We start from the raw sequence: 12,670 nt of genomic DNA on the forward strand, positions 1-12,670 counted from the left end.
CTCCCCCTTTCCTTTCCATTCTTTTGGCTGATAAAGAAAGCTCCCGTGTGCGTTATTTGCATCGTGTTTGGTCACAGGATGAGGAGGAGGGCAAAGACTCCTCTGTTGGGGCCAACGATGAGGTGAAGGGTAAATCCACATTAACTCAGTTCAAACACCTTTTCATCTGCAGAACAGACTTTACTCACCTTCCTTGGCGGGCATAAATCGTCGTTAAACTAGTGAGAATGAAATGTAAATGTGGCCTTTTAAAACGTTTTTCTTGTGAAATTTGAATGGCTTTCGTAACTGCTGGTTGTTTGTCTAAACATGAACAGCGACTGTCTCTCAGCTCAGCCTTTTCTTCAGCACTACATCCCTGGTTGGCTCATTATTGTCAGCGCTTTGACGCGTCTCCTGCTCTCTCCTTTGTAGGACATGACGGGGACTCAGTTTCTACCCTGCAAAGCCCAAACTCCGCTCAATGCGAGGGGAGCCCGAAGTTCATAAAAGGGATTATTTGCATCTGGGTGCCTGAGACCTTCGGTGCCTCCGGATTTTACTTTGGATTTGGGATTTATCGGTTCTCACCGGGATGGAAAGCCGAGATTTCGCTCCTCCGCACCACCTCCTGACGGAGCGGAGCGTGTTGGTTCACAGCGCCGCGTCTCGGATGGCGCCAGGCGGCCACGGCTCCGTGCAGCACCCCGCTCACTTCCAGCCTGGGAAATACTACTCATCCCACCTATCCATGGGTCCGCACTCAGGTCAGTTTTGAATGCAGCTTTTTTTTTCTCGTGTATTTAAATGACAAGTGTGGGTTTAAAAAAAAAAAATCAGTTACTCTCTTTTGTCTGAAGCATATTACAAACTTGGGAAACCGTAAAGCTCTTTTGGACGAACTGGAATTTACTGGGGAAGGAAATTGCTCAGAATGTGTGGGTATTTAGAAATTAGTAAACATGCGCAGGCATTTTAAAGAGTTTTATGTTTTACTTTATAATTATTACTTTGTAATGTGTAATTAACTGTTTATGACATAGCTGCTTTCTGTGTGTTAAAGCATAGGCCTACATTAAAATAAACATAGGACTATAATTGATTAGTTTAGTGTTTCAGTCAGCCTCGCGTAAAAGCAAAATATGGAACACTGTGGAACATTCCCCTCTTTAATTAAAACTTGGCAAATTAGATTTAACTTTTAAATTTACGCAAGACCTTCCATTTTTGGGGGGTTTTAGACTTTAAACCTCTCGTGAATTTAGAAATATTCTAGGATTATTCGTCTTTATCAGCGGGGATTATTAGGCGTTTCCAGTAGCATAATCTTGTCATAGATTTATATGGTTTCATCAATTAGTAAAGTACTAATCATTGTAATTAATTAGAATTGGGTAATTCCACTGCTTATATTTCCCATTAAACAATAAATTAAAGCTATTAGCTGACTACTGTGCAACGTTTCCTCTTCCACGTGCGGTTGTGTGGCTCCAGGAGCACGGTGGGGTCGGTGCTGGTGGGTTCGGGGTACGTGCTGGTTCGTGGGGGGGAGTGGATGGGGAGCTGTGGTAATAGAGGTGCGGGTAATACCAGAAAATCCGGTTTCTATATTGAGCGGGGACGTGACGGGGTGCGAATGGGTTGACAGTGCATGCATTAGATTTAACAAGTAGCTTTGGTATCCTGTCTCAATAGGGGAGGGGGTGGGGGGGTTTGTGTGTGTGTGTGGAGAGAGAGAGAGAGAGAAAAAAAAAAAAAAAAAAAAAAAAAAAGAAAAAAGAAAGAAAGCCTCTGTTCGAAATCATACAGTGTCTATAAACTGGACTAACTGGATGAATGTAAACGCGCCCGATGAGAAATCTCATTAATTACCATTTGCAAATGCAGCGGCTTCTTTAAATAGCCGTTGAGACTCAGGCCTATATATGAATGATTTCGTCTGTCGTGTGATAGGATCCACACATCCTCTGCCGCGCTCATTTGCATATTCATTAGTTTTACACAACAGCAACAAAAAAAACAACAAAAAAACGAAGCAGATGTCCAGTGCGGAATTTTAACTCTTCAACTATTTAAAAAAAAAAAAAATTTTAATAACAAAATAACCTACATCATTTCCACATTTCCGGTCAAACCCATTAAGCTCGTCGCACTGTCTGCAGAAATATATAAACTGAACCAGATTGACATTCGGTGTGCCTGAAGTCCTGGTTCTGGTTTTGCTGCTTAACGTGAAGGAAGCCTGCTTCAAATAATATTATCATTAACTTGTGCTTACACTTCATGACTCTAAAAGTTTTGCTACAAATGAAGTGTGTATGTACGCTTTTATTTTCTATAATCAATTCACAATATATGTAGGACTAATAGTACAAGATTTATATTTGTAATTTTTTTTTACAGTTTAGGAATTTTTGAAATATATTCTCACATGTAACACATTTAATCGTCTATATGTCTAATACATGTGGGTGTAAATGTAATGTGTACAAGATAGTATTATTCTGCAATACATATATGTATTATGGTATAATACCTATTACATAATTTACATAATTACAGTTCTACATTATATTTATATATACGACACAATCATTCATACAGTATATTTTATTTGACATTAATAGAACATTTTATATATTTCATAAGCAGTGAGCTGCGTGTCTCTTTTAAATTTGACTGAAATGATTTTACCAAAAATACAGCCATGTCGTTTTGAAACCTCCAACTGATGGTGAGATTTGTTTTAACAAACACACATCTAACCTGCATAACGATTTAGACAGATTATACTCCACTTTGACTGATAATGCTACCCGCTGACATATATCATGGTCCAATTTAAAGATGATTCTGTAATGCTGAAAGGGGGAAAAAGCGTAGTAATGCAGGGTGATAATGCTATTGAAATATATTCAAGAGGGCCTCTCACTGGGTCTCAAGGTGCATGACACTGTATTGAGATTCCAGATATCCAGACTCTCCATGCATGTCCCTGATGGGGTTTTGACTGACATGATGGGCATAGAGGAGTGTTGTTTTGGGATGGGGGTTGGGGTACGTGTGTGTGTATGTGTGTGTGTGTGTGTGTGTTTGCTGGAAGGTTAGGATGGGGGTTACCTTTGTGCTTGCCCCCCTTAGAGATTCAGAAAGCTGTATGCCTGGCCCAAGGCCTCGGCACAGGGGGTAGATATGATGTGGGGTTGGCCATACCATGGCAGGAGGGGGGCTACAAGGGGGTGGTGGTGGTGTGTGGGGGGGGGTATTGTTGTTACAGATCTTTGGAAAGAGACACACATTGTTTTGCCTTCTCACAAGGCCCAAACGGGTGTATCACTTACAGTCATTCAAAGTAAAAAAACAACAACTTTTCATCCCCCCGTTTCTTCTTCATATCCCGGAAAACCTGCAATCCATCAATTTGCTGAAGCCTCTTATTTAGATCAGCATGGTGTCTGCTTGAATATGGTCGCGCTTGACAAGGTGATGGAATGACAGACGCATACCAACGCCATAAGATTCAGCCCCCATTTAATAAAACCCCACAATGATATTACACAGGCGTTTAGATTACTGATAGGAGCAGTGGGAACGCCTTTATCTCTCTTTCCCCTCCCTGTTTCACTGCTTTGCTTTTATTCCAGTCTCCCTTCCCTTTCTTCCCTTTTTTTCTGTGATGTTAGCCCCCTGGGCAGTAGTTGTGCAAGTGTGTGTGTGTGTGTCTGTACTTACGTGTGTGATTAAGGTTAGGTTTAGCCTGCAGTAGCACAGGTGTGCAGTATTATGGAGGGCGTGGCAAAGCTTGTCATTGAACAGGTGTGTTAGTTCCCAGACAGCAGACGGTTTTTGTTTACATGACTGTGTGTGTATATGTGTGTGTGTGTATGTGTGTGACCTGGTAATACAGACAGAAAGAGCCACATTCATGTCACATGTGTGCACGCATGCACAGCTGTACACACACATAGTACACACATAGTACAAAGGGTTTCTATCTTAAGCTGCTTGTTTTTTTGTGCTTTGAAAAAGTAATAAACCATAATCAGAATGTTTTGGTTAGACTAGATAACCCCTCTGCTGCTTCTCTCTTTCTTCTCTCTCAATCTTTTCTCTTTGACTTTTTTCTTCTTCTTCTTCTTCTCTCTCTCCTTCCTCTCCCTTCTTCCCGTTCAGTCTTGTTAGTGAAGTACAAGATCCTGCAGCTAAATCCTGCGATTCTTTGCTATAAATGTGTGTAGCTGTGTGTGTGTGTGTGTGTGCGTGCGTGCGTGTTACATGCAGCCGCCCTGTCCATTCATCATGATGCTGTCAGTAATGCCTCTCTTCTCTGGAAGTTTCTCTGCTTTGGCTTTGATCGTCACGGCAGCACAAATGAGACACGCCCCTTCACCCTCCTACCTGCACACACCTTCGCACACAAATTGCATGACACAGAGAGAAAAGATGATATGTGTGTGTGTGTGTGTGTGTGTGTGCGTACATAGATTTGGAAGTCTCTGTGAATGTATACGTGCTTGTACAATTAGAGACATGGAGGTCTGTAGTGCAGATATATCCATGTGTGTGTGTGTGTGTGTGGGGGGGGGGGGGTTACTGACTATGTTAAAGGCCCTATATACAAAAGAAAGAAAGAAAGAAAGAAAGAGCAGGGTGAAAAGAGAATACGAGCATGTAAATGATAGATGGATGGAACAGAGGGAGAGAGGGAGGAGGAGGGGGAGGAGGAGTAGAGGGAGTCGAGAGGCTGAATGTTTCCACCTGGTTGGTAATCCAGTCAGATTACCACTGCCTGACGGCACCCACTGGCCGCCATCCCCGACTCCTCAGCCTGCCGCCTCCGCTGCCTCTCAAGAGAGAGTGAAAGCGAGAGAGAGAGAGAGAGAGAGAGAGAGAGAGAGAGGGGAGACATTTGCCTGTGTGTACGTGTGTATGTGTGTGTGTGTGAGATGAGTCAGCAGTGGATGAGCCTCAGACAGACCCCCCCCCCACCTCACCAGCGCTACCCAGGATACAGGGGGCACATCCCGGGTGCAGCGTGCAAGACGACCCCCTGTGTGCAGGAGACAGCTGGTGGAGGCTGCAGCCAGCAGAGCTGTGATTGGACGCAGAGAGGATAGAGCAGAGTGTAAACTGTCAATTCAATTTAAGAAACAAAACACATATACACTTAAAATCTAAATTGACTTTTGGGTTAATTTACCTAGTACCCATTGATTGAAAACCATGGTTGTTTTGACCCAGTGTTGTGTGTTTTTTTTTTTCTTTCAATGTGGCTCGTAGCTTTTCATTATTTCTTACTGATTGTTAATAATAGAATCCTTTTAATTACCACATGCACATTTGTGACTGCTTTTAAGGTAAAGCTTGTTGTGTCTAACACTGGTTCTTATGACTATATTTTAGTTTGGCCAAATAACCAAACAGTTACATAAAAAAAAAATAACCCTCATTCCATATAAATTATATAAAAATCACATTTTATGTCAACCTCAATACCCACATCAGTGCTGCACTTATCTTAACTTAAAAATAAAATATGCAGCAAGGCCAAAGAAATGAGTTAAATGAGTCTGACTGTTTAAAATGTGTTGACGCATTAAAGGCATTAAGTCATTAAGGAAAGCCAGTAAAGTCATAAAAGCATTTCCATTACAAATTAGACTCTTGCGCATGCTACGGCACCTCATTTAAATATATAATTCTGAATGTTTCGCTGTGTGTAATCAAATTGACCTCGGACTAACCGTGACCAAGATTTGAGCCGTCTGAAAGGTCACATCAACTGAGAGATAAAAAATAATCTGAATAGGATATATTATCTGAAACTCTCATTGACGTTGGAGTTTTGAGGGAAGCGTGCGATTGTTCTGAAGCACATGTGTTGCACCGACAGAAGACTTTTCTCTCATCCAACATGTGAACAGCTGCTTATTGTCGGTAGCAGTGATTTGAAGGGAGTGGGGTGCGTTTGGTTGCGACATCTCCGGGGTGTGAACACACACCACCATCTGATGACTTGGCATGTGAATGGAAAGCGCCAGACTTCCTGTGTCCATGTGCTCTCTCTCTCTCTCTCTCTCTCTCCTCTTTCCCCTTTTCTTCTTCTTCTTCTTCTGTCCCTAACTGGCCAGACCTCCCCACCACCCGTCTTCCTCGCTCCTCTTTGACCACATGCTAGCCCTCCCTCTTCCTCCTCTCCTTCTGCTTTCCTCTTTCACTTCCCCTTCACTCTGCGTTGGCTCCTCTCAGCTTTTCGAGTGGTCCTCCAGCCTCCTTCCTCCTCCTCCTTAAAGCCATGTACCTCCCAGCTCTTCTCCCCCCTTCTCTTCTCAATCGATCCCCCCCACCTCTTATATCCAGCTCCCATCTCTGTCTAACTCCCCACACACCCATCGACTCCTCGCGTTGTTAGCAGACCAGCTTCTCTCAGCACTCCTCTTATTTCTGTCTCAATTTCAGCCTGCTTCCACTCCTTTTCCACATTGCCTCATTTGTTTCTCCCCCTCCATACCCTCCTCTCGTCTTGCCTCCTTTCCTCCTCTCCGCACCATTCGGCCGGTTGTTAACGGGCCCATCCCGGTGCTACTCGGCCCATGGCCAACTCACTAAATCAGAAACGATTGGAGGATTTGGCAAGAGGGAGTGAGAGCTCAGCGCGGCGCCTTTGAAGTCAGAGAAACGAGAGAAAAATGACATTTTAAACAGCCCGCAAAACACAAGGCTAGAACAGCTTCTTACTCTGTACAGGAGGAGGGGGAGCTGTGCGTGTGTGTGTGTGTTCATTTAAAATTGCAATATAAGGTGTTTTATGTGGATATGTGGCTGGTATTCATGATATGAAGGCATGAAAAAGTCACAAGATATGTGAAAAAAGGGCTATTCGTGTGTGCACAAAAGTGTGTCTGCGTGTGTGTGCATGACAATAATTCCCTGCTATTTTATGGCTTTCCACTTCTTTAGAGGGGTCAAGGCAATCCCCTGTTTACTCGACGTGACAGAGAGGTGACATCACTTAGCAGGATGGATGGGGGGGGGAGGGGCAGACATGATGTCACAGTCTTGCCAAATCCACAGGTCTGCACCCCCTGAAAATGCATATAGCAAAGCGAGGCGGTGCAACCACGGCAACCCTTCTCATGGCAGCATCCGACACCTGAGACCGGCCGGCTTTTATTCGTCTCGGGGTCACATTTATGCCTGACTTATCGTCACTCGAGCTGACTTGTTTGAGTCAGCCGGGGCCCTTTTCTCGGCTGTTGTGTTTTGGTTCTCTATTCGATTCATTTCAGCTCTGTTTGGCTCATTCATATTGTAATGGCCTCCATTCAGGCGGGTCTATGTCTAGTTTGTTTTGCTGTCAGAGGCTCAGATGGATGGAGGTGGCCGTAGGTTCATCTGGAGGTGAGGTTAAAGAAGGCAGAGTGGTCGGACTGCCTCCTGAATCCTTAAGACCATTCGAGTTTTTCTGAGTCACACTGCTGATTGAACGGATTGAGTATTGGGTGTGAAAGACAGCTAATGTGCTCTTAAATAGGAAAAAGGTTCTGTGTGTGTATGTGTGTGTGTGTGTAAGAAAAAGAGAGAAGCAGCTGTGTGGAACAGCATGGATCGTTACACAGTGACACACATGAAAGCATAAAGTATATTCAGGATCCTTCTTTGAATATACATGGAGCTGTGCAGCTTTATATATATATATATATATATATATATATATATATATATATTTGTGTGTGTGTGTGTGTGTGTGAGAGAGAGAGAGAGAGAGAGAGAGAGAAAGAGAGAGAGAGAGAGAGAATCCCCTCCCATGCTCTTGCCCGAGCTGAGAGTAGTGAGAAAGAAAACAAGAAAAGAGAGCACGAGAGAGAGAGGTACAAAAAAACAACAACAACAAAAAACGCCTCCCCGACAACAACCCCCCACAAAAAAAAAAAAAAAAAAAAAAAAAAAAAAAAACAAAAAAAAAAAAAAACACACAAAAACCCCCCCCCCCGATCCGTCACAGCAAGGAGGTGGGGGAGGGAAAGGGGCAAAAAAACAAAAAAAAAAAAAAAAAAAAAAAAAAAAAAAAAAAAAAAAAAAAAAAAAAAAAAAAAAAAAAAAAAAAAAAAAAAAAAAAAAAAAAAAAAAAAAAAAAAAAAAAAAGGGCCCTGCTTGTGCCTCTGTGTGTGCCTGTCTAAATTTTGGATCCGGGCTGATTAGAAGCACACTCTCCCTCTTTGCATGTTTCTCTCTCTACCTCTACTTCTCTCTCTCTCTCCTCTTCTCTCTGTCTCTTCTACTCTACGTCTTTGATTGCTGGTAAAGTGTCTCTTCTCCTCTCTATTTTTCTCTTTTGTCTCTTTAATAACCGCCTACTGTCTTTTCCGATCGTTTTTGATGTGTGTTTTTGTAATGTTTGGAAGCATGTGTGCATGCATAACATAGGGACATCTATTGTGTGAGTGTGCACTTATCTCTGCTTTTGCATGTGTGCTCACTCCTGCCTGCCTGTGTGTGTGTGTGTGTGTGTGTGTGTGTGTGTGTGTGTGTGTGTGTGTGTGTGTGTGTTTGTATGCCTTGCTTCATCAGAACCTCTTAGTGTTGCTCGTCTGTGTTTTATCGGCACTTCCATTTGTTTCAGCTTTGTCTTTTGAAAAAAATCAAATGGGCTTTAGTGGCATGGATGTAAACATTATTGCCAAAGCTACATATTTTACATTACACATTTCGGAATACAGTACTTCATAAGAATAAATAATAAATAATCACAAGAGGACAAATATCTACAATACTGTGGATATATAACAGAAAATGGTAGAACAAAGGAGCGGGCTCACAGGGTTTCTCATCCGTTGTGACATGCAGATACATATCTTGCAGCTAAGAGAGCTGTTTTGCTGATCTGTACCAAAATGTCGGCATGTTAACCCTAATTTTTCTGATTTCTGGACGTACAGTATGATGCTTCCTTTGTGTAAACATGGTTCTTTTCAGTGTGAATAATTGTTGTATCAAGTAAGGAAGTGAAGCTCTGTCTCAACGGCTTGCAGTTTGTCTTTTCTTGGCCAGGGCTAATATTAATATATCACAATACAAAATTGCATATAAAACAATAAAGAATTAACTAGGTTCTGCTTTTGTACATTATAAATTTCTCGAATTGACATGACATTAGTATTATCACAGTATGGTTCTGCTGAAAGATGATAAATGATAGTATTGAATTAAATCTACAACTAACAATTGATTTTATTATTCGTTAATCTCAGAATACTTTAAGAAGAAGATGAGAAATGCCCATTACAATCTCCTAAAACCCAAATTACCCAACAATCCAGATTTAGTTCATGATTAACTAGGACAAAGTAAAGCAGCAATTTATCACAATTAAGAAACTGGAACAAGAAAATGTTTGGCATTGTTGCTTTAACAAATGACATAAATAGATAATAAATCATCAAAATAGCTACTTAGTTAATCGACTAATTGTTTCAGTTCAATATCCCACTGTTGCCCATTTCTGTGTCTATGGCCAGGCTGAGTGCAGTCTGTCAGTACATCCTCATGGTTTTTCTCAGCTTTCTTTTTTGGCTCGAGGGGAGAGATATAGTGCTGTTATAAAGGTGTTTTTGAGGGTTTCATTTGTTTAGCCACAATTTTTGGGTGCTGATTTGACGTTGCCTTTTATTTTTTCCTCTTAATGAAAGGTAGACCTGTAAACGATTAGTCAACTGTCAGGAAAATAAATGCAACTGTTTTAGTAATCAATAAATCAATCAGTCCATTGTTTCAGCCAAAAATGCCAATCATTCGCTGGCTCCAGCTTCTCAAATGTGAGGATTTCCTGTTTTTTTTTTTTCTTCTGTATAATATCATTGAATATCTTTGGGGTTTGAAGTGTCATCTTGGACTCTAAAAAATTGTGATAGGCATTTCCTCACTATTTTTATTTCACATTTCACACACTTAATAATGAATTGTATAACCGAGAAAATAACTGTTAGTTGCAGCACAGAAATCTTTATTCCCCCACTTCATCAGCCTCCTGTTCTCCATTATTTCTTTGGTTTATTTTCCTTTTCTCCCCCCTTTCCTTCCTCTTTATTTCCTCTCTGTGGATCTCTCCAATAATCTTTTATTCCTGTGTAAATATTACAGCAATGAGGGAATATAAAGAATGGAAAAGCCATGCTGAAATAAGGTCAGACTAGGTTATTCTTACCTGTCTCTCTCTCTCTCTCTCTCTCTCTCTCTCTCTCTCTCTCTCTCTCTCTCTCGCTCCAATCCTGTCTCGCCCGCTCACTCACTTGCCCTATCCCTCCCTGCCTCTCTCGCTGTCGCTCACTCCTTTCCTCTCTCTTCCCCCGCTCCCTCCCTGGTTGCCTCTCTCTCATTTTCGCTGTCTGCTGATCCCGCTTTTCTCTCTTGTTCAGTCTCTTCCCCCTCACACACAGACACTTACACACACACACACAACCACTGGCACACACTGCCTGTCTGACGCCCACACACACATACAGTAGGCTACACATGCAGACACACACATATACACACGCTGACACCTGCATGTCGAGCCGTTGAGGGTCTAATTTAAGTAAAGTGCTTCTCTAGGAACCACAACCCCTCAACTCACGATGATGGAGGGTGATACGGAGCGCATGCACGCACACACACACACACACACACACACACACACACACACACACACACACACACACACACACACACACACAGTTATACATAGACGCACACACATCCTGCTCCAGTGATACTGAGATATGACTCTGTGGTGTGGGAAGGAAGCTCTGTAGATGGCTTGTAAGTAGCATGCTGTAATAATAATGTGATATTTGATCCCCGTAGGGATATTCACCTTTTCTCGGCTGCAGGCAGATCGGACTGCAGGGTCAGTTACAGCAGTGGAGGAGCTGGTAGAGATTCAGTGTCTTGCTCAAGGACACTTCAGCAGGTTGGATGCTGGCTCTGCTGGTTAAAGGATGTTGTCCTCCGCCCGGCTGCTTTGCTTCTGGTGCGTAGGTGTGTTTGTTTCCACTGGGGTTTGAGCTAACTTTAGCTGAGGCAGGATCGCGCTGCACTGATGCTGCAAATCTGAGGCCGCAATCACAAACCTTTATAGAAAAAATAGCATGATGTGTTTTATTTTTATGTTTAGTTCTTGATGAAGGTTAAGTCAAGACTCACCAACATGCCAGCATAGACCATTAAGTAGCTTCATTTGCTGTAGTTATGGTACTTTGTGGATTTAACAATAGTTTTCAACTTTTAGCTTGTTTTTAGCTAGCCTCTAGTTAGCTTGCAGTAGCTAGTACCACATTCCCTTCCTAAACCTGCAGTAGCTGATTCTTTTGGGTACTTGGGGTCAATGAAAACAAGCTACAAACACAACACTGATGCATTATCACCTTTTAAGTTTATATAGCAAACTCTTTAGCAAACAGTTGCTTATTTGAGGTTTAGAGCAACATTAGCTTAATTTGGAGCCATGTTTGTATCCACTTGATTAATGTCAGTCTAATATTCACTTTCTTTCTTTTTTAGCTCTATTTTTTTGTCTCCACCAACTAGCCTACAGGAAATAAATGGCTCTATTGCTGCTAAATTCTGCAATGTTTAATAGCTAGTCGCTAACTTTGCCTGTCTACAGTGGGTTTTTAGAGATTTTCTGCTGTAAACTGCTGCCTGCTGGCTGCGTCTGGAAACGACGCTATGAGAGCAGAGACTGAAGCAAACAGTAGTTTGTTGCAGACTACTAGACAACTAAAACAATGAGACGAAAGACACTCCGTAGCTCTAAGAGGAGCTTAACTCTCAGCGGCTTCATCATACAAGTAGACAGTGTTAGTGGTTGTGACATACAATACTATCTGCTACGATGTTACAGTTTGTTCACATTTGTATCATTGTATCACATTATATATATATATATATACGTCTCTGCCATTGTTTTGAAAATAATGAAACCTATCTTGCAAAATACCGATACCTAGCTCCACCTGGCTTCTTCTCTGATACCCCTTGCTTCGCCCTTTACAGTCTATGGTTTTGCCGTAGCATTATGCTAATAGGCCCACCCCACTTATTAATCACTGAACATTTTAATTACGGATAATAAAGTTTCACACTACTTTTCACTTGTTGGTAATGTTTTATTTTATTTTGTTGGTGCTGGTAGAAAATCGGCTAATTCAAAAATGTTACTGAAACTTATTCTGGCTGAGAAAAAAAAATCTTAAAACACTTTTTTTTTTTTTAAATAGGCTATTCTAGTGCAGGTGAAAAGTTAATTTTATTTAAAAGTTAATTTCATTTAAACTTAATTTGTGGAAACTGGTCTCATCTCTTACAATCTTCATTTGGCAAATACTATTTCACATTAGTATTTGGGCCAAATATCAAACCATTGCATCACAAGTAACGTCCACAGACTGTCATGGTTTCAAACCGTAATTATAGGAATAAGGTTAATAAGTAACGGATCCACAGAATGCAGCAGCCCTAAAGAACATGTGTTTACTAGAGATTGTGTGCTAACGTAATAACCAGATAGTAGTAGAAGTGGTGAACTTGTATTATGTTTGAACTTCAGTAGATCATATAATTCATGACGAAACACGTGTACCTGTTCATCTCCGTCTCCACTTGCTCTCATCTCACGGTGACGTGTTTTTTGTTTGACTCACTTCCCGCC

The 12,670-nt window shown here is 41.6% G+C and overlaps 1 protein-coding gene across 4 annotated transcripts in view; it reads left to right on the top strand.

The window, feature by feature from the left end:
- Nucleotides 1-12,670, top strand: part of bahcc1b (BAH domain and coiled-coil containing 1b) — a 63,745-nt gene that overhangs the window by 11,215 nt on the left and 39,860 nt on the right. For 3 of the 4 annotated variants that reach the window (XM_039788396.1, XM_039788395.1, XM_039788397.1), the window contains exon 2: nucleotides 415-746. In XM_039788396.1, the coding sequence (XP_039644330.1) occupies nucleotides 575-746 (172 nt within the window). In that variant the 5' untranslated portion in view covers nucleotides 415-574. Of the gene's footprint in view, nucleotides 1-414; nucleotides 747-10,899; nucleotides 10,991-12,670 lie in introns of those variants that run through there. The other variant, XM_039788398.1, reaches the window with a different exon arrangement.

This window comes from Perca fluviatilis, chromosome 21 (assembly GCF_010015445.1).
Source record: "Perca fluviatilis chromosome 21, GENO_Pfluv_1.0, whole genome shotgun sequence".
NCBI lineage: Eukaryota > Metazoa > Chordata > Actinopteri > Perciformes > Percidae > Perca > Perca fluviatilis.